General features: G+C 58.2%; 2 protein-coding genes across 2 annotated transcripts; one reads left to right on the top strand and one right to left on the bottom strand.

Annotated features, from left to right (window-relative positions):
- The first annotated feature begins 2348 nt into the window (after nucleotides 1-2348).
- On the top strand, nucleotides 2349-10166 carry CCDC69 (coiled-coil domain containing 69). Its single transcript, XM_086621693.1, has 9 exons — nucleotides 2349-2396; nucleotides 7436-7505; nucleotides 7932-8074; nucleotides 8325-8400; nucleotides 8547-8620; nucleotides 8863-8964; nucleotides 9340-9459; nucleotides 9705-9802; nucleotides 9998-10166. The coding sequence occupies exons 1-9, from the start codon at nucleotides 2349-2351 to the stop codon at nucleotides 10164-10166; spliced, it is 900 nt and encodes a 299-aa protein (XP_086477819.1).
- A 2353-nt stretch (nucleotides 10167-12519) lies between these two features.
- LOC104377945 (cationic amino acid transporter 2) lies at nucleotides 12520-17558 on the bottom strand. The gene is made up of 10 exons (XM_086621816.1): nucleotides 17186-17558; nucleotides 16924-17079; nucleotides 16491-16659; nucleotides 16087-16223; nucleotides 15466-15688; nucleotides 14856-14992; nucleotides 14366-14468; nucleotides 14103-14241; nucleotides 12933-13041; nucleotides 12520-12674 (listed from the first exon to the last, which is right to left on the bottom strand). The coding sequence occupies exons 1-10, from the start codon at nucleotides 17556-17558 to the stop codon at nucleotides 12520-12522; spliced, it is 1701 nt and encodes a 566-aa protein (XP_086477942.1).
- Nucleotides 17559-20991: the final 3433 nt, after the last annotated feature.

Below are 20991 nucleotides of genomic sequence, written 5' to 3'. Positions count from 1 at the left end.
TGGCTGTTTAAGCGCTGCCCTGAGAACAGAGCAAGTTATCAGGGCAGAGGAAGATGAAGCAGGGCTGAGATGGGAGATGTCTCCAGCAGGGAAACATCCCATGCAGCCCACACAGGAAAGACTGGAGAAACCGAGAAATTGCTTAAATCAAGTTAACTAAGAGATCTTTAGGGCAGCACAGGCAGGGCCTCCAGCAGGCAGCATCGCAGATACCTGCAGCTGAAGGAAGGATGTAACGTGATCTGGTGCGGCCCCTTCTCCAAAAGTTGGTGATTTATGGAAGTGCAGCGTTGGAGCTGCCGTGGCGAGCGTGGCACTCCAGAGCCTGCAGCGGCAGCATAGAGTGCAGGGCTGGGGAGTGGGGGGCTGGAACCAGCCTTACTGCACAGCTCCATCCCCAAGCCCGAGCTCTGCCTTGATGCCTCAGCCTGCTCTGACCAAATCCTCTGCTATTTCTCCACCATTAGCAAGAAAAACTCTACCCGGAGCTCCGCTTTGTGTCGTCCCAGTGCACTCCCAGTAAAATCAGAAATTACCAGGAGCACATGTGCAAAGTGCTGGGCCTTCGTGCACCAGCAAGACGTAATGGCAGCTGGACACGTTCTTCATCAGCTGCCCACACAGCTGCTTCTGTTCCCCGCCAGGGCCCCAGCCATGCAAATTCACCCTGAAAATACACTCGTCTCTGTACACCTTCAGCCTTTAAAGTCTGGCCCAGGATTTTTAATTAACCCTGGAGAGGTGGAGACCAGCACCTTGCACTGACAGAGTTTTTTTATCCCGCAATGATCTACTCAGCCCAAATAAGTACTCTCAGGCAGGAAGGAGGCTTGCCTCATGTATGAAGTGCTGGAGCAGATAAGAACAGAGACGCTCTCAGTGGTTTCTGAGAGGTGGGATCTGATGCCAGGAAGCTGCTGTGACTCACAAAACTTCACCCAGTTAAGCAGCACCTACCCAAGAGGATGAAGGCAACTGGTCCCACAAGTCGACTAGGGGCAGCCATGGACCTGCACCTCACCTTCCCCACCCTCCTATCCAAGTGGTGTTTCACAATTTCCCCAGTTTCAGGGTTACCAGGGCAGAAAAAACATCTCCAAGTTGCACGTGATGGGGTGACCATGCACCTCTGCTCCCTCGCTGGCCGGGCGGGCAGTGCCAGAGCGGTGGTGACACGCCAGCGTGCTGGCAGCCCCTGGGCTGCAGGCTGCTTGGACTTCTCCCAGGGGATATTTGGAAAATGTCAGAATAGAAACTTGTTGACAAAAACTGGCTGTGTTTCCATACAGGCACAGCCTCGTGACCAGGTTGAAACACTCCTATTTCAGCAGTGCTGGGTGGCAAGAGTTGATTTTTCAGGTCAGAATATGTGTTCATTTAGAAATGTCTATTATTTCACAGCATTAAAAAAATTCATCAAAACCAAAACATTTGGAGAAACCTGCCTTTCCTCCCATTAACTTTTAGACAAGACATTTTCAAATCTGTGTGTTTCCCTACCTCTTCAGGACACATTTCCAAAGTGCAGGATTTCCTCCTGGAAAAGGGCACCCTGCCCCAGGCCCAGCATGTGGGGTGTTTGGGGTGCTCCAGAGGGTGGTTGCCAGGATGAAGTCCCCCAGGCAGTATGGATCACACCAAAAGCCCCCTCCAGCCAGCACAGCTACCCCCAGAGCAGAGCTCCTGTCAGAAAAAAACATTCCAAACCCACCACCTTTACACATCTACCCCAGCACCAGCTGAAACTTCACGGGGTGAAGGCAATAGCCAGGATGGATCCTGCCTTTGCCCCTCACATCCCTTCTCCCAGGGGGCTAGGGTAGGTTCAACCAGGGCAAGCCCCCATGCCAGCCCTGCTCCGGCTGGGCCCCAGCCCCGGTGCGAGGGTCCTGCTCCACCCACTCAACCTGGAGCACCCCAGTGCAGGGGTCCTGCTCCCCTTTCCCCCCACTCAGGAGCATCCCCGGTGGAGGGGACTCCAGGCACAGAGCATTCCCAGGGCGGGGGGGGTCCCACCACCCTTCTTGGGACGAAGCATCCCGTGCCAAGGGCGGGGACACCCTAGAGCCGGAGCACCCCCGCCGGGAGCCCAGGGCCAGCCCCGGGGGCGGGCAGGCTGCGGCCGGGGGCCCTGCCCGCGGCTCGGGGGTGCAGAGCACCCTCTCCCGGCGCTGCGGGGACTTTTTTTTTTTTTTTTTTTTTTTTTTTGTAAATTATTTTTTTTTATCCCCAGCCGAGGCGGCTCGTCCCGTCCCGTCCCGCCCGGTCCCGCCGGGCAGCGGAAGCCGCTCGCCGGGGGATGCAGCGCCCCGCGCCCCGGGGCTGAGCGGGCTCCCGGCCCGGGCTCCATGGGCTGCACCGGCAGCGCCCTGCGCTGCTGCCCCGCCGGCGGCAAGGTAGCGGCTGGGGGGGGTGTTGGGCTGGGCTTGGGCTGGGCTTCGCGTGGGGTCGGGACTCGCGTGGGACCGAGTGTGCGTGTTGTCGGGGTTTGCATGGAGTTGGGGTCTGCCCGGGAGAGCGGCAGGGCCGGGCAGTGCAGCTGCCACCGGCTGAGTGTGACCCCACCGGCGCTGTGGCGGGGAAGATGGCACCAGGCACAGCCAGATCTGGCAGCCACGTGCCCTGCTGCACCCTCCTGCACCCCTCCGGGCTCACCCCCCAAGTCACGGGGAAGCCCATACTAAAGGGGGTGCAGCATCTGGGGTGACAATGCCTGTTGGAAATGCTGGTCCCATATAGGACAGGGGTGGGATCCCCCAGCTAGACCTCTGCCATCCTCCAACAGCATCCTCGCTTTGTCCCAAAAGTTGTGTCTCCTCCTTGTGCTGGGTTCCACCTTGTGCCAAAGGCAACACTTCTGCTGGGAATACTCTGAGTCCCCAGCAGATCTCGGTACTTTTCTCAGTGCTGAAGAGTTCTTCTGCGAGTTAAGGTCCAGAAATTATCTGCTGCTAATTATTATTACTTTTTGATGTGCTCATGCTGCCCTAGCACCCTGCCATCAGCCTCAGGAGTTGTTTGTGAAGTCGGTGGGCTGCGAGTACTGGTGTCATCGGGCTGTGGGTACTAGTGTCGGTGGGCTGTGGGTACTGGTGTCGTCAGTGGGCTGCGGGTACTGGTGTCGGTGGGCTGTGGTCACCGGAGGGCGGCAGGGGCAGGAGGAAAGTCAGAAAGGCCCCGCAGTGCCAGCGTACCCCCCTGCAAGGGTGGCCCTTCGCAGAGGCAGCTGCGAGAGCTCGGCTGCCTGTGACCATGCGGCCAAAGCACGACCGGCTGCTGGGATGTGTGGGGGGAGCAGGCACGGAGCTTGCTCAGCTGGGGAGCCAGCAAGTGCCTTTATTTACAGCACTTGCAGGCTTGGCTGCTTCTCCGTATCAGGGAAAAAAGAACCCTGCTCTTCTCTATGTCATAACATCAGGCACTTCTGGGCTGGTTTGTGACTCTCAGAGCTCACAAGAAGGGACATGGGACAGGGAGAAACAGCAGCCCTGAGGCCCCAGGTGTTGAGAGCCACACGTTTACCCAAATGAGGAAATTTAAGTCAGAGTCACTTGCCCGCGGACGCCTCCCTTCCTGCATTTGCCTGCTCTCAAGCTCTTCTGCTCAGCCTCGTGGTGCTGCTCGCTGTGGTTTGCGCCCCATAAAAACAGCCCTGCTGCTGTGACTAAGTTGCAAGCTAAACTCGAAAGCAGCACCAAAAATCCCCTTTATGGCAAAGAGGGGTAAGGGCAGGCATCGAGCCACTCCTGCCCACGTTCTCGTGTCCAGGGTACCGAAAAGCAGGGTGGAAACCTCCACCATCCTGCTGCTGATGGATGGACTTGCAGAGCTGGTCCTTTGGAGTTGTTTGGGGATGGGGGAGCCCTCAAACCCCAGGGGTGAGCCCAGGTAGACCTGGGATGCATGTCATAGGGCTGGGGGCTGCGGAGGCTTCTGGGGCTGGTCCCAGGTTGGAGGTGACCTTGGGCAGTCTGTGCCAGGCTGGGTCCGGTGGGTGGATGGCATACCAGGCACCGCTGCATGCCCCGGGGGAGGCAGCTTGGCAGCCTCGTCCTTCATCACCGGTCTGCAGGCAGCAGGGCGATAAGGAGGCATTGGCACAGGTGCCACGGCCAGAGCCTGACCCTGAGCTGCGGGCACCGTCCTTGGGGGTCCCTTCCCCTCCCAGCTCCATCCACCCATGCTCGGCCACTTGCCCTCACCACTCGCCGTTCAGCCATGCTCCCGGCATGAGAGAGGCCAGGACGCCTTCCCGAGAGATCAGGGCTGAGGCTTGGCTGCCTTCCAGGGCTGGGGTGTATTTATTTTGGAGATATAGGAACTATATGTAGCAGCAGGAGCCAAGGAAAGGTCAGGACGCAAAACTCAAGGCTGTCAACGGCGTGAAGGGGTTGCGTACGGCCTGCGGCACAGATCTGGCTGTACGAGAGGTGATAGCCATCTTGTAACACAACCGTTGCCGGAGGAAAAATAGCAGCACAGTCAAAGGCAGGTCCTACAAACCTGCTCCGGCAGTGCTGAGCATCTGCTGCAGGTCCCGGGGACGTTTTAGGGTCATGGGCCAAATCCTGGCCCCCTTCTCTCCAGTCACAAGGCAAAACCTCGTCCCTAGGAGCAGAGTCGGGATTTAAAAGCTCGTTTCCTGCCTCTGTGATTTTGTTTGCTGAGGGTAACATTGCATGGTTTAATTGCTTAACATACTTGTAAAACAGGAAAAGAGGAAGAAAAATACAATATGAAACTCCACCTCACGCTAAAAGCTGTAGCAGAGTCTGCAGCTGACCCAGCTGCCTGCACCGTGCTGGCTGCCTCTGTGCAGGTGCCCCCCTGCGCTGGCACCTCTCAAGGTGCCTCGAGTTCTGCTGGAAATCCTGATTAATCCATCCATAAACAGTTTTGCTCCAGACCATTAGAAATATTTAGTTCTAAGAACGTGGATGCTTTTGATTTTTTTAAAGCTAGAAGGTATTTTTTTTGGCATGAGCCTCCTCAAAGCTGAAGCCAGAGGTTTCCGTGCTGAGACCTCACAGGACAAGCGGCGCTGGCCATGACCTGCACCTGCTGGATGTTTCAGGCTGCTTCTTCCCCGGGCCAAAGCTGTTCCAGCTGGAGTAACTCCCAACTCGCTCCTTTCACACACAGTGGATACCGGGAGCATCTTGCCACTTTCCAAAAATCACTGGGCGACACCAGAGACGCGGGTGCCAAGTGCTGCTCTGAAAGTGGCAGTGGAAGGTGCCTCTATATTTCAGTTAGTTTTCAGCCACGTTTTGCTTTTCACTCTGCCTTTGGCAGTGGAGCTCTCATCCCAAAGGACAATTGAGTGCTCAGGAGTAAAATTAGCTCCAGACACTATTTTAATTGTTCCTAGAGGTAGGAAGGGTGCCTAGCTGGCAGCTGGCTGGCAGCCTCGGGGCAGGTATTTAGATTTGTCTGCTGATGCTGGCATACCTCTGCTCCCTTTAGCCAGTTCTGAGTTCAGTGTAATTGTCTCAAATCATACTTGAGTGGCCAAGGGGTTCTGAGGCCGCATCCCACTGGGTTTGGGGCATGGGGGAGAGCTGAAAGTGCCATGGATCTGTGCTGGGGACATTGCCCATGCTATGGGGGTGACCAGGGGTGACCAGCTCTGGCTCTCTGTCCTTGGGCATCATCTTCGCCAGCGAGCAGGACACATGCAGAGGGGGTGGTTTGGTTTGAGCAGGTGAAGTTTGGGGGTCATTCCTGGAGGAGGTACCAGCATCCCACTCCTAGCAAGGCTCAGACCACCCAAAATCCTTGGGGGCTCTGTGACCCCACCATGCCAGGACAGTTCCCCTGCACAGCCTTTGCTTTGTTCCAGTAAAACCTGGCGAGGGTCTTCTGAAATTCCCATGATGCCCCCAGGCTTGCCCCCCCTGACCGTCTCATCCATCCACCCCGCACTGGGCTCTGAAACCCAGCAGGGGATACTGGGTAGATTGAATAGCACAAAGTGGGTGCTGGGGGCAGGCTGGAGACCCTGGGGACCCTTTGCAGCAGCATCCCAGGACACCCCACGTTTGCAGAGCAAACCGTGTCGGCAATAAGAACAAACCCTGTGACTCCCGCCCGCCCGGTGCCTCCTCGCCCCGCTGCCTGGGCTGCTTTCAACGCCGCGGCCGCTCGCGCCATAGAAGGGAAGACAAAGCCGTGGCTCCGCAGAGGCTCAGCGTTTTCCTGCTCTCGCTGGCAACCGCGCTTGTCTCCAGCTTCAGAACGGGGGTGCAGGGCAGGCGGAGGCAGGGATGCCTGGGTTTTGCTTTGCCTTGCTTTTCTCCCGAGCCAGGCTCCCTAATCTGGTCGGTATTTGGCCATGGCACTGTGACAACGGGGCTAAGCCGGGGTGCAGCTGGCACAGCGGGGTCCCCACGGGCTGCAGGGCTGGTTTCGTTATGGACCAGTATTTTTAGGGGCAGCTTTGCTGGGAGCCAAAGAGCAGCAACGTGTCTGCAGGTGGATTCTCTCACCCACAGCATATCCACCTGCCCAGAAACATGACTTGGTGATGGGCATCAGGGGCAAGATTTGCCCCACGCCGAGGAGACCGAGCTGCAAGAGCAGGCGAGCTTTGCTTCTATCTTTCAGCAGCAGATAAAAAGGATATCTATCTTTTTTTTTTTTTTTTTTTCCCCTCAAGTGACTAAATAAAGCTCATGCAGGGCTGGAAGGCGTCCCACGGAGCTGTATTGCTGAAGGCAGCTCCCGGCTCTGGGTTATATCAGCCCCACGGCAGCAGTGGGAGCGTGCAGGAGCGCGCGGGGCCGAGCAGCACGTTCCTGCTCTCCTGAAGTCATTGCTTACGCTGCCGCCAGCCCTCGCGTGCTGCCAGCCCTGCGTGGGGTTGGAATCGCCTCTGATTCCTGGTTATTCTTCATTTCTCGCTCCTGCGCCAGCACGGACTGTGTCAAAGCCCAGCTGTGTACAGCACCGGTGGAGGAGCGTGTTTGGGGAGCTGCAAGGTGCCAGGGACTGGGCTGGCCCTGAGCATCTGGGGGCAGCAGGGACATGGCAGGAGGAGAGTGGCAAGGAAGCACCATAGCCGGAGCCCTGCTGAGTGCTGCCTCTTCTCTCCCACCAAATGTTTTGCTGCCGGAGCCTATTTCACACCAGCACCATGTTGGGGGGTTTGTGAGCATCCCCTAGATTTTCCAGCTGGTGGCTGGCAGTTCCGCATGGCGAAGTGGCCGGGACATGGGGGAAATGGCACAAGCTCGGGGCAGTGCGTGCGCACCCATGGGTGCTCAGGGCTGGCTGGGGGTCGGGGGGGGACCACTGCTGCTCGAGCACCCCCGTGTTTTAGCAGGGGGGCTGAAGCATGCTCAGTGCAGGCTGCCTGGCTGCAGGGTGTCCTCTGCCTGCAGCCACCTGCCCTGCTTTGTGCCCCCCTGGCTCCAGCCCCCTCTCTCTCTGCCAGAGACAGCTCAAAGCCCAGCCGCAGAGGGGACCGGCGTCCCAGGAGCTCACGGCCTTGAAGACAGAGAATGGTGAGAAGAAAATGTGTGTATCCTCCCCCACAGTGCTTTCTCAGTGTGATATTAAGAAGGCCCTAGGACAGAGCCCAGGGTAGCCAGCCTGCACCGGGGTCAGGAGGATGAGGATGATGGCTGCAGACTCCCCATGGTGCTGGCACAGGCAGGCAGACACGATGGCATCCCAGAGATGATGGCATCCCATTCTCTCAGGTAGACAGGTCGTCCCCTCCCTAACGAGCTGTGTCCTCTCTAAGTCTAAGTGTCATCCCAATTAGTGCTAATTTGCACCAGTGAGATGTGGAGGGAGGTATTTGTCCAGTGGGAAGAGGACAGGGCTGAGCCCAGGCCACTGTGCTGGCAGGTTGGCTGCCCAGGACATCCGAGCAGCCCGGTCAGCAGGATGCAGCAGGCGCCATTTCAGCCACGTTTGTGTTGCAGCCAATGCTGCCCTGTTGCTGGAGGATGGGAAGGAGAAGGCAGCACTGGGAGAGGAGCGGACGGAGGGCACAAGACTTCTCCAAGGCCAAGAGGAGGAGGAGGAGGCAAGGACTGCAAGAATCACCCAGGACATTAATGTCCAGGTCGGTCAAAAAGGCGGGTGTCGCTAGGGGCAGTGGCCAGGCAGGGAGCGTGTGGCCAGCCAGGACTTCCCAGGCAGCGATCATGGACCTGGCACACGCTGGGCTGGGCTCTCTCATTTTTGTGAGAAGGAAGGGGTTAGGAAGTGTGGAGTGGAGCGGGTCTGGCCATGGGTCATGGAGGAAGAGGAGTGACAGAGTATCCCTTATGTCAGGTCAGATATGTAGGGTTTGTCATCTCCCTGCTTCCCAGGTGGAAAAGGGAAAAGACCTGGAGCTGGAGGAGCAGTTTGATGCCCTGAGGAGGGAGCACATGGAGACCCTGCAAGGTGTGTGCCGTGACAGCCCCCTGCCTGCTCCCCCTGCACTGCCATGGGGACACCACTCCCTTCTCCACGGCATCGGGGGGCTTGGGATGGGCTCACTGCCCCGGTGTCCCCATGTCGGTGACACTGAGCTTGTGTCCCCCCTGCAGAGCTCCAGAGAACACATGAGCAGGAGAAGCTGCTGCTGGCAGAGTCCCACCACAGGTCCCAGACGGCCTTACAGGTACCACGGAGAAATACCTGGGGAGAGGGTGTTGGTGGAGGGCTCGAGGACCATCTGCTGGGTCTGCCATGGCACCTTGAGCTCCCGTACGGCCACCTCGGTCCCAGTTGTGCCCAGAAACCACGTAGGCTCCTTGCAACCCTCCAGCCCTGGGGTTATGGGAGTGCTGTAGCCCACCATTGCCCCTGCTTGGGAAGAAATCCTGGACACCTCCCATCCTGCTTCTTCCCTGGCTGTCCTAGGAGACCATCCAGGTGCTGAATTCCCAGCTGAAGTCCTTCCAGGAGAGGATGAAGCGGGTGGAGGAGTCGCTCTTGAGCACAGACTACAAAAAGCACATCCAGGTACAAGCAGATGCGGAACCAGCGGCCTCTGCAGAGGAGTGTCGGGGGGGACCTGCTCTGGGATGCTGGTCCAAAGCCAGGGGTGCTCTTCTGATGCACCCTGAGAGCAGGTGGAGAGGCTGGAGCCAGGGGAGCCACAAGACAGCTGAAAGGGGGAGCAAAGCCCTGTCCCTGGGAGGTGCACAGGCTGTTGGGGTCCCTTCAACACAAGTGATGGGCGAAACGTGGTGTCTTGTGGGTACAAAGCCATCCTGGCCCATGAAGGGCCCCAGCTGAGAGCAGCGGCCCACAGGGGTCATGTGTGGGGGGGTGAACCATGGCAGATGCCCCAAGTGCCCACCCTGCTGCAGCTGCCATACCCCTTGTGCTCTGCAGGAGCATGGGAGCCCCAGCCCCTTCTGGGAGCAGGAGCTAGAGAGCCTGCACTTTGTCATCGAGATGAAGAATGAGCACATCCACGGCCTGGACAAGAAGCTGCTGAACCTGGAGGCTGTGGTGGGTTCAAAGCAGGGGGTGCAGGTGGGCTTTCCTCTTTCTATCTCTTCTCCCCACCTGAATCCTATCCAGGAATTGCAGCTGAAGTAAAGGTGGATGGAACCCAGTTCCTCCCTCAGGGTGGGGAGGAGACACAAGTGCAATGCCACCACGCTTTCATCAAGCTGGCTTTGCCTCCAGATTGAGCGATGGGGGTTTGGAGGTGCTTTCCAGCTCCCTCCTCACCTTTGTGTCCCCCATTCCAGGCAGAGAGGAACCTTCTGCTAGAGGAGAAGGTGAAGACCCTCCAGCAGGAGAACGAGGACCTGCAGGTTCGCACCCAGAACCACTTGGTCATGGCAAGGTAAGCGCTGGCCCCACGCACCCACCAGCTCCCTGGTGCACGGTGGCAGGATGACAGCAGTTGCAGGTGGCATCTCCGATGGGGATAAGGGTGGCAGCAGAGGGGTACACGTGCCACCAGCTGCTTTGCAGGGAGCAGAGGGGCTTGCGGGTGCTTTGCCCAGCGGCTCCAGCAGCGCATGTCCTTTTCCCACAGGCAGCTGTCGGAGGAGCTGGTGGCTGCCCGGGGGGCGCTGGAGAAGGAGGCACAGCTGCGGGAGCAGGCGCACCACGAGAAGGAGGAGCTGCTGTACCGCGTGCTTAGTGGGGGGGATGGCACCCCCTTCCCCATGGCTGCTGGCGAGGTGCCCCTCATCGCCACGTAGCACACTGCCAACCGGCACCGCGCACTGCCGGGGTGGGGGGGAGCCGGGGGCTGCTCTCACGAGTGCCCCCACTGCCAGGGCAGACCCCTGGGACAGCTGAGCCCGCAGGGGTCCCTGTCCGAGTGGGACAGTGGAGCGTTTCTCAGGACGCTTGCGCCCACTTTTCCCCAACTCGTGTGGGGCTGCAGGAGGACCCCGGGCACACCCCACCCCGTGCCATCCCTGCACCCATTCCTCCGTGGAAGGCTGCGGGGGGTGCTCTGAGGGTAAAAGGAGTCAGCCAGGACACGCAGCCGTGCACTGGGCTGGATCTCACCCAGTGCTTGGCTCTGAGCATAACCAGCATGGGTGCTGCCCAGGGGCGTGGAGGCAAGGAAGACAAGGCAGTCACTGGGATGGGACAGGGACAAGCGCTGGGAGGATGAGGAGGGCAGTGGGGACACAGTGCTGTTAAGGTACCTCGGTCCCTGGGGAGCATCCCTGGGAAGTGCATGGCCAAGGCCAGGGCTGAGCCACAGAAGCTTTCACAGGGCAGCAGGAATAGGGATGGGTGCAGCCAAGTTCATCTGCCGCCTCTGGTGCTGCCTTTGCCATAGACCACGTCAGCCTGTCCCCTTTTGGGGCCTGGCCTCCTCCTTAGGCTGCTCCAAGCAGATGCCTCCCACTCCTGGCATTTCCAGAGAAAGCAGGGCTTCTCCCACCTGGGACCTGCCTCACTCCCTGGGGAGCAGGGACAGAGCCCTCCTCTCCCCATTGCCTCCTCCATCTTCAGCAAACAGCTTCCAAGGATTGCCCAAGCATGTCCCACTGACCACCACACAGATGCCAAGCCCTCCTTGCCCCCACCGCCCAGCAGCACCACCACCAGCCCCATCTTCTCCCCCAAAGCCGGGCAGAGGCTGCACGCCCAGAGGTGCACATCTGGGGAGCAGAGCATCCCCCCCGAGGGTGACCAGGCTTCAGCAGGTCCCATCCCTCCCTGCTCCGAGCCAGCACAACCCTATTGGGGAAGACACTGCCAGCACAGCTGCAGGTCAGGGCTGGATGCACACAAGCACTTTCCACTGGAGTGCACAAATGTGGTGGGACAGTCACTGCTCCAGGGGCTGGCACTGGCCTGCCCCCCTCCCTGGGGGTGTGCATGTGTGTGCACCAGGACAACATGCTACCAACTGTAACAATTACAAGTCTGTAAGAAGCAGCAGCCTCAAGAATCCCATGTCAGTGGTTTTGGGGACAGATGTGGGAACATCGCAGAGCAGGGCAGGAGGGAGGATGGGGAGGGGTGGGAGCAGCCACAACAAGGGAGTCCCTGAGGAGGCCCCCGCTGCCAGTTCCCCTTTTCCTGGACCTTCCCTCATTTCATTCATTCCAATAGGCTCCCAGCACAGGGCAGACCTCAACCCTCCAGCTCTGCCAAGCCAGCAGAGCCACAGCAACAGCTGCTTCCGTCCTTTGTACTGATCCTTATCAGGAAAATATCAGCTGAACAAGGCAGCCAGGAAAGCAACACAGACACAGGGTCCAGCTGTCACCCAGGCACCCACTCCAGAGTGGAAAATGGGGGTGCCCATTGTGTCAGAGCAGTGTTCCCCCAGGGCACCCACTGCTCCATGCATCCCTACAGCTTTGGGGACCAGTGGTGGGGCAGCATCCAACTTTGTGCAGCAATCCCAGGGATGAGGGGGGGACACGGTGGGTGCTGTAGCACCAAAGCAGGGGGCATGGGCCAGGTTGCTGCCCCAGCAAATCCTGCCTAGCTGTGGTGGAAGGGGGCTGGATGGCTGGACAAAGGGAGATGAGGCTGGTGGGACCTGGCATCCTGCTCCGAGCACCTGGTACCACATCCCACTGCCCCAAAGGCAGATCCCTGCGTGGGACCTGCCGGAATGTGCCCAGCTCCAGGAAAGGAGAGTGCTGGGAACTGAGGAGGAGGAATAAACAAGCCTGGAAAAGGACATGCCCACAGGTCAGTCCCGCATGTCTTGGGGTGCCAAGGCAGCATGGAGGGTTGGGGCAGCATGAGGAGCCTCCACCATAAGCAGCTGAGGGGGCCAGGGTGGGAAAGGGGCCAGGGGAAGTTGGGGAACTGCAGGGAGAGGTTTCAAAGGTGAAAAAACACCTCCACAACCCAGTAACGAAAGCAAAGCCACTTGTCAGCTTTATCCTCTCCAAACACAGCTCCTTCGGTAGGGGCCCTCCATGAGGATTCAGGTTTCCCGGGGAGGTTCACCAGACTTGGGAGAAAACAGCCGCAGCTCGTGGCAGGGCTGTGCCCCTCTGAGGGATGGCACCTTCAGCCCCAGGCACAGGGTGGAAGGAGCCAGGTGGTCAGGTATCAGCCCATCTCCTTTTACTGCCCTGGAGCAGACGGGCACCGTGCTGTCCCGCAGGGCTCCAGGGCCACCTCCGTGGCTGTGTGTCCCGGCGGCTCCCGGAGAGCTGCCCCTTTGGGCTGGTGGCTCTCAGCACTGTGCCAGATCCCATAGCCAAAGTAAATGAGGAAACCTGGGAATGGGCAGAATGGGGGCTGGGTATATCTCTTCCCTCCCCTCCCAAGCACAAAGTGCTCACCCCTTCCCATTCCTTTGGGCCACAATCAGAGGACAGGGTGCTCCCACCACCCTTTGACATTCAAGTTCAGCATCCCTCCTCCATCCACCCACCCCTGCTCTGCAGCCAGCAGTAACACCACGGGCTCCCAGAGCACCGATGCTTCACCCACAGAGGCAGATGCCGACACTGGCTCTGGGACCCCAGGCTCACCGATGGCCATCCAGAGCAGGTACCGCAGCCAGGCAGCCGTGCTGAGCCGAGCCATCAGGATGCTGTTGATGGTGATGCTGAGGAGCGGCAAGAAGGGCAGGCAGGGAACCTGCAGGGACCAGGCACAAGAGAATGGGGTCGTGCCTTCGCCCAGAGGCATTGGCTGGCTCACAGGCAGGGGTTTCACAGCCAAACCGGGCTCTTTGCTGCTTTGGCTAGTTGCCAACAGGTGAGGGAGAAGCCCAGCCTCGCTGTGAGGCTCAGAGACCTGAGCTGGGACCACAGCTTGTGCTGAAGAGGGATGCTCATGGAGGGCAGTTTGGTTGACAGGTCCTGCAGCAGGGCAGGAGGTGCTGCAGGATTTAAGGGGGAGGCAGGAAACCACTAGCAAAACCAATCCAGGGTGTCAGAACCAGGTTTCTTTTTTGCTCTGGTCCATGCAGCAGGCACTGGACTCAGCTGAGGCCACAGGATGTGCCCTTTTGGCCTGCAAGGCATGGGGGGAAGAACCAGACAGCCCTCATGGTCCCTACAGAAAACCCTGGGAGCTGCCCAACGCCTCCAGCAGTGCTTTGTTCAACATGGATGCAGCAAAGGTCGGCCTGACCTACAGCAGAGGGAACATCCCCCAGTGACACGTAACCCTTTCCCCACGGGGCTGTGGCACTTGCCTCCTCTCCATCCCCCAGGTCCTTCTCCCCGGGGACGGTCCCCAAGGGCTGGGCTGTGTGCTCACCATGAAGGATGCTCTCTCCTGGCTCCGAGGCTGCCTCCAGATGAGCAGAGCTGCTACCAAGATCCCCAGGAGAGGCAGAGCCAGAGCAACGATGCACCAGGCGCCCGCAGCCTGGAGGCAGGGCATCCCAGCAGCACTCACCCAGCTCACAGTGCAGACCAGGGCAGCTGCCAAGGGACCACCACAAGCTCATCAGGGCAGCACTTCCCCAGGCTGAGCCCACCCCTCTCCCAGGGTGCAGCACCCCACGCTGCCATGGTGGGAGTGATAAAGGAAGACCAGGGGATAAGGCTGGGCAACTTGTCCCAGTGGATTTAGTTTTTCTCTCCAGCCAGCCTGGGAAGCGGAGGGAGCGGGATGTTTCCCTCCAGCAATGTCCCCTGTGGGTCCCCCCACACCAGCTCCATCGTATCCATCACTCCCATCGTACCTACAGCTGTCAGAGCCCAGGCCACTGCAGCAGAGGAACGCGGGGTGGGATGCAGGGGCGGCCGGATGAGATGGTCCCACCAGAGCTGCACAGCTGGGACCTTCACCGCAGCAGTGTCCTGAGCACTGGGTTCAGGCCAATACCTGGGGAGCAGATGTGGGATATCAAGACGCACGCAGTGCACCAAGGCCAGTGGTGGCATGGCCAACACCTGAAGTTCAGGGAGGCCTGTCCCCTGCCCTCCTCACCTGTCCCCAGCAGTCTCACCTGAGCAGCAGCACACAGCCAGCCACCAGTGAGTAGGCCAGCAGTGTGCTGATGGACATCATGTCAACCAGGGCTCTCAGGTCAAAGAGGAGGGCCAGGAGAGCTATGGGGACAAGAAGCCTTTTCAGCCTCCCAGCAGAGCTGGAGACACCACTGCTGTGTCCATCTCAGCCGTGCTCTCCCTCTGCCCCATGGGTCTTCTTGACACCCACTGCAACAGGGATTAAGCACCTTGATAAGCTGGTGATGCTTCAGTCACTGGTGCAAAGCACCCTGCCACCTCCTGCCCAGCAGCTTAGAGAAGCTAGACTGGTCTCCAGGACAACATCGAGGCCAAACAGTCCTTGCCCACAACGAGGAGACCTCTCTCTGAATGGAGAGATACTGCTCCAACAGCTACTGAAAAGCTCAGAGTCTGTGTTGTCCTGCTGAAAGAGGACATCCACCAAGCCCTGCTAAAGGCTAAGGGGTAACCCAATCCCTCACCCACCTGCCACTGCTCCAGACACCAGTGTTGCCACCACTGGGCATTGACGGCGACTAACTGTGGCTAGAGGTTTGAAGAGAAGCCCATCTCGAGCCATAGCATACAGGATCCGTGGCATGGGGAACATGGAGCCCAGGAGGCTGCAGAGAAGGGAAGGACGAGAAAAGGGCAGACATCCAGGAGGTGCCATCCTGCCTTTTGCCAAGGCAGCTTCTGTTCATCTGAACAGTCTATGACATTCTCAAGACCATGCTGACAAGACCATCACCTCCCTCACCATCAAGATAAGGGACACATCAGGGAAGCAGTGTCTGCAGGTCACGGGGAACCCTGTGCACACCATGATACCCCAGCTCGCTCCTGCAGTCACAGTGCCACCAAACACCTGACCACTTCCTCCAACTTTGGGCTAAAAGCAATATACCAATGGGTTTGGTTGCTCTCCTTGATCAGGAGGGGCCAGGATGGGAGCAACAGGGTTTGTGAGGAAGGGCTGAGGGATTTTGGCCAAGCAGGGCAGTTGGAAGAGGTTGGGGATGGCTCCTGCACGTGTTACAGCTCCAGTGTGACCTCGCTCTGAGCCACAGAGCTGCCATCAGAGGACTCCCCTCACCTGGCCGTCAGGGCACACAGTGACCCCACCACCACAGCATGCTTTGCACTGCTCCAGCCAACGTATTCAAAAGCCACTGGGAGTGGGCTCATGGTGTCCAGGAGGTAGTAGGGCATCATCAGGGTGAGGGTGGCAGACACCCCGAAGTAAGCCAAAAAGCAGATGAGGAGGGAAAGGACAATGCCCATGGGGATGGATCTCTGCGGGTCCCTCACTTCTTCACCTGGGGAGGACAAGCTCAGCTGTAAAAACAGGTGCTCATTTAATGTGTATGGTGCGCTATGACTCCAGCTCAGGCTGGACAGCATATCCTGTACTGCTCCATGAGAAGGGACACAGAGGCCTTCTAGCAAGGACCACTAGACCTCCTAGGCTCCAGGGTTACGGGGATAGGGACTGCCTCTCGTTCAGGATCAGCCCAGTCAAGCCACATGGACTCTTACAGTTCCCCCTCTGACTGAGCACAGAGGACAGGAGAGAGCAGCTGCGGCACAGAGCCGGCAACATGCCCATTCCCAGTCCAGCCCTACACCAGCTCCCAGGGCTGCAGAGAGAATCGCTGCCACGGCCCCCTACCCTGCAGGGGAGGGTCCCACCAGCATTTCTCCCCGCATCACTTACCTGTGGTAGCGATACAGTCAAATCCAACAAAGGCATAGAAACAGGCAGAGGCTCCAGCCAAGGTCCCAGAGAAACCATAGGGCATGAAGCCTCCCACCCCAAAAGCACTGGTCATGTTGTTGGCCAAGGACTGGTTCCTGGGAGGGGGAGGAAGAGTCAGGCAGTACAGAGGGGTCAGTGGAACAAAGTTCCAGGATGAGGCCAGGCTGAAGAGCCCATCCAACCTGCTCATCCCTCCAGCATCAACCCAGCAGGGCTTAGGACTTTGGCTCTTTGAAGCATTGCCAACGGGGCAGGGAGAAACAGGAGAAAGTGGGATTTCCTCAGATAAAGCATTAGGAGGATGACCCAGCCATCCCCATTCCCTTCTGAAGACAGCACAGGGAGAGAGAAGCCCCTCGTACCCAGCCTCATGGGCAGCTGCCCGGGGCAGATCATCCTCCCTGAGCTTCCAGTTGCTCAGGTCACCTTTGATGAAGCCGCTCACTGTGATGAAGAGCAGGACAAGCACGTTGAGAGCTGTGAAGGCTTTGTTGACCATGGCGGACTCCTTCACTCCAAAGGAAAGAAGCCCTGGGGACGAAAAGAGCAAAACTGGCCAATCTTCCTGGTTGACACCAGGCCCAGGACAGACATTCCTGAGGAGGGTGGACAAGGATGGACAGCAGTAGAGTGAGGAGGATCTGCAGATTTCCCCAGATTCCCCTTGTGTTCCCCATTCTTTGCTCAGGGAAATGGCAAAGCCTCAGATGGGGTCAGCACTGTCCCAAAGACCCCATGGTGGGGTGAGGACCTCATCCTACATGACAGAGGGTGGCAGAGGAAAAGGTGTCCTACCTGCCAGTAAGACCACCAGGGCAGCAGCAAAGGCATCTGGGTACTCTGCCAGCCCCACAGAGCTCATGGCTGCATGAGCACCCAAAAACCTCCCTATCTTCTTGTTGAGGAGCTGGTCAAAGGTAGCGCTCCAGGCCCGGGCAACACTGGCAGTACCTGGGGAGATGTGGCAACTGGGGCAGCACTGGTGGCCCTGTGGGGTCTGGGAACAACACCCAGCAAAGCCACAGCAAAGCAAGGGGAGATCAAAAGGGCTTTATACCTATGACATAGGACAGTAGCAGATTCCACCCAGCGATGAACGCCCACAGCTCTCCCATTGTCACATAGCTGTAGAGATAAGCGGACCCAGCTAGGGGCACGCGGGCCCCAAATTCGGCATAGCACAGCCCTGCCAGAGCTGACACCACAGCTGCAATCAGGAAAGAAAGGATGATGCTCGGGCCGGAGCTGCTCTTGGCCACTTCCCCAGCCAGGACATAGACACCAGCCCCCAGCGTGCTGCCCACTCCCAGGGCAACGAGGTCCACAGTTGAGAGGCAGCGGCGAAGACTGGAGCCCTCTGAGCCAGCCGGTACTCGCTTTCTGCGGGAAAGGGTCTTCAAAACAGAGAGCAGGTAGTCCCAGCATGGCATCTGTGGGAGGGGAAAGCAGGAGGTATAAGGATGCTACTGCCCTGCAGGCACCACCCTGGAGACGTGATCCAAATCCAGCCTGAACATTTTCCTTGCAGCTCCCACCATCCATGCAGTGCTTTCCAGACTCCCTGGGTGCTGCCTGTTCTGTTTCAGGCAGAAAAGCAGCTCATTTTAGAGAAAGATGGGGCTACAGCAGATGGTTTCCTCTCTCATCCCCAGTGAGAAGTGGGGAAAATGCATGATGGGGTTTTCTGGGCTCTGCCCAACTTGTGAAAGGGGCCAAGAACACCTGCTTATCCCTCTGCCAGCCCAGAAAGTCCTGTTGCTCCAGCAGCATCCCCAGCAGGAGATGCAGGATCTCCAACATCATCCCAGCTTTGACACTGACACTATTTGAAATGCAGAAACTGCAGACACAAACAGCTGAAGTTTAGCCCTGCACTGGGCCAGAGAAGGAAGAATGGGAGATGCTTTGCTCCTGCAGCAGCCATCAGCTCCAAAGTGTATCAGGAAGGACCCATCTGAAGGTGCTCCCACAGCACCCAGAACTGCAGGTCAATGGCACAGTCCAGACAGGTCCCCCAGGGCTGCCAGCCTGTACAGCAATGCTGAGGCTTGCCCAGGTCACCGATGGGACATCAGCCCTGCAGAAATCCCAGATTATCTGATATTTGTGCTTGGAGCAAGTGAGGGGCTTGGTATGGAATGCCTGGGATTTGTGTGCCTTCTCCATGGGGCCCATCATTCCCCAAGAGTTCCCGAGAGAAACAGGGGCTGCATGCTTCCCCATCCACACGGTGCTGCCAGGACCTCCAGGTCACCCCACAGCAAAGCAAAGCCCACGCTGCACACTCCACATCCCATAATATGCTACTTACAAGACCAGGGACCCAGCTGGAAACCCACCAGCATGTCCCAGCAGCAACAAAGATCAGAGGACCACCCAGTCCCTGCTGCGGTGTGGAGCCTGGAGGGGACAGGGAGCACCCCAGGGCAGTGCCCAGCATCCTGACCCAAGGGATGGGGTGCTGTAAGCCCTTGTAGCTCAGAGACCCACAACCTCCACAACAACTGCTGTGTCTCATGGGGGCTGGAGAGCCACTGCCTGAGGCCAGGCCAGCTGGGGCTGCCTTCCTGCTCCCTCCAGCAGCACCCACCCGCTGCACACCACAAGTCCCACCCAGGGATTTTCCCTTCTTCTGCAAAGTACTCACTCCAGCCATCCTTCAGGCAAACTGCTCCAGCTGCGAGTCGATGGGGACAGCAAGCACCAGGGAGCCCCAGTTACATTCTCTTCTTAAATCCCTGCTGGGAGCACCCTGGCCCTCCCCACACTGACCACCACTCCAAGCTGCACAATGGGAAATCTATGCAGAAATATTTTTCCCACAACGCCTTCCAAATCATACACACAAGCCTGCAATGCTAATAGGCTCAGGGCATTATTGAGGGGCTTTAATTAACAGTTCAAAGTCTGTGCAGGTGGAAGGGGGAACACCTTCCCTCTGTTCCTGCTCCCTCATACCAGGACCCTCATCTCAATCTCTGGAGCAGGTTGTGGAGGAAATCCAGGCAGAGAAGAGCAGAACCACAGCCAGGTCAGGATGCAGGGGTGCATGTACCCATAACTGTGGCTGCAAACAGGCTGAGCTGTCCCTGGAGAATACAGAGGTGAGCAGGTCCGAGAATTGACAGCAGCAATAAGGCAGAGGAGCACAGACCCAGCTCCATAGGATATTTGCAGCACTTCATCCAGCTGTAGCTCCCAGAAGCAAAGTCCTGAGGCTGCCTGTACTTCCCCAGTATTTAGGCACCAAGACCCCACTTGCTGCCCACACCTTGTCCCAACCCCATTACATAGACAGTAGCCTTAAATAAATAAAGTACCACCCAATCAGCCCAAGTGCAGCTTGCAAAAGAGCAGACAGAAGCACCATCCATCACTGACCCATCCAGCCTTACTCTGGGAGCAGGACTAGGGCTGTAGCTCTCAGCCCAAGCAACACCTACCTCATCCTAGTCCTCAGTCCTGCCTCAGCTTAGGGGTTGCAAGGGTGCAACAAGACCTGGGTGCTCCTCCATTGGGAATAAAACAGACACCAGAAATGACCCTGATACTACCACCCTCCTGGGGCGCAGCCTACAGCAACTGAGCAGCAAAGTGAGAACAGAAACTGGAGTGAGTCCAGGGCTGGGCTTAAATAGGCGCACTGGGCTGTGTGGGTGGGGGTCCCAGGTGAGGTTGCTCAGAGCCAGGAAGGCATATAAGTGTCCTCAGGCCCCCCACAGCTGTTCTGTAGGGCTGCTCCTGGCAGAGAGGGGATATGGAGGGAGTGATTATGTGACCTAGCTGTACTTTGGGAGAAGAGGACCAAGACAGAATTATAGAATGGTTTGGGTTAGAAGGGACCTTAAAGATCACCTAGTTCCAGCCCTAAGTCTGGGGGCTGGTATTTTTGGGTGAGGAACTAACTTCGATTCTATTACAGATAGTGCTTAGGCTGAGTCTGCTTATGGTACCTGGGGACAAAAACCTTTTAGGCTGTGAGATAGTTCAGCATATCTTCCAGCCTTCAGCTTGTAAGGAGCAGGGGGGAAACGGGAACAGGGCTGACATCAGCCATGCAGGAACAAAGCAAGGAAGGAAGAACTTAAAGCACTTAAGACCTAGGTGTATGCTCTAACTATAAGGCTGCTCTGGCTGTATGGGGCAGCCCCATGTTCCCAGTGTACCCTGTGAGCTGCTGGGCTGGCACTTCTAGGGCAGGGGGGCTCAGCACCCCGTGACACAGCCAGGGGCACCAGGAGGAGAGCAGGGCTGTTGTCCTGCATTGTAGCACAGGGTGAACAAAGCCACGCTTGTCACCCACGCTGTCTCACATGAGTGAGGTCTCCAGACACCAACGCCAGCCCAAGGGAACATTGCCCTGCAGAAACAACAGGGCATGAAGAAGCAGCCAGTGCTAGCTGGCTATGAGGGTCTCCTTCTCCCAGGAGCCTCCAGTGCCCTGGGGGGGTACAGCCCTGTGGCTATATGTCAGCCATCAGGCATGTTCCACCCAGCCTGGGGTCCCTGCTGCCCAGGACCACCATCTCCCAGGGACAGGCAGGGCTGAGCAGCTCGGCTGCCTTGCAGCCCGAGAGATGCTCTAGCCAGTGGGTACCACTGGGGATTGGATGCCTGAATGGTTATGTGCCAGCAGCCTTCAACATCTCGAGGGGGCTCTTGGTTTTATCTGCTCATACTGGTATCAGCTGGAGCATGGACACTCCTGCATATGGCTTCTGGGGAGCCCCACCAGTTCCTCCAGCCATTCTGCAGCTTCCGTGCTGCCGGGGCAAAGGGTGGTAGTAAGGAAGGAGCGGGGTTAACCTGGGTGAGGCAGGGAAGGGCCTCGGGGCACTGCAGGCAGCGGTACAGCCTGCCAGG

The sequence above is a fragment of the Tauraco erythrolophus genome, chromosome 16 (assembly GCF_009769465.1).
Source record: "Tauraco erythrolophus isolate bTauEry1 chromosome 16, bTauEry1.pri, whole genome shotgun sequence".
Classification (NCBI taxonomy): domain Eukaryota; kingdom Metazoa; phylum Chordata; class Aves; order Musophagiformes; family Musophagidae; genus Tauraco; species Tauraco erythrolophus.
This window is presented reverse-complemented; position numbering and strand designations above follow the sequence as displayed.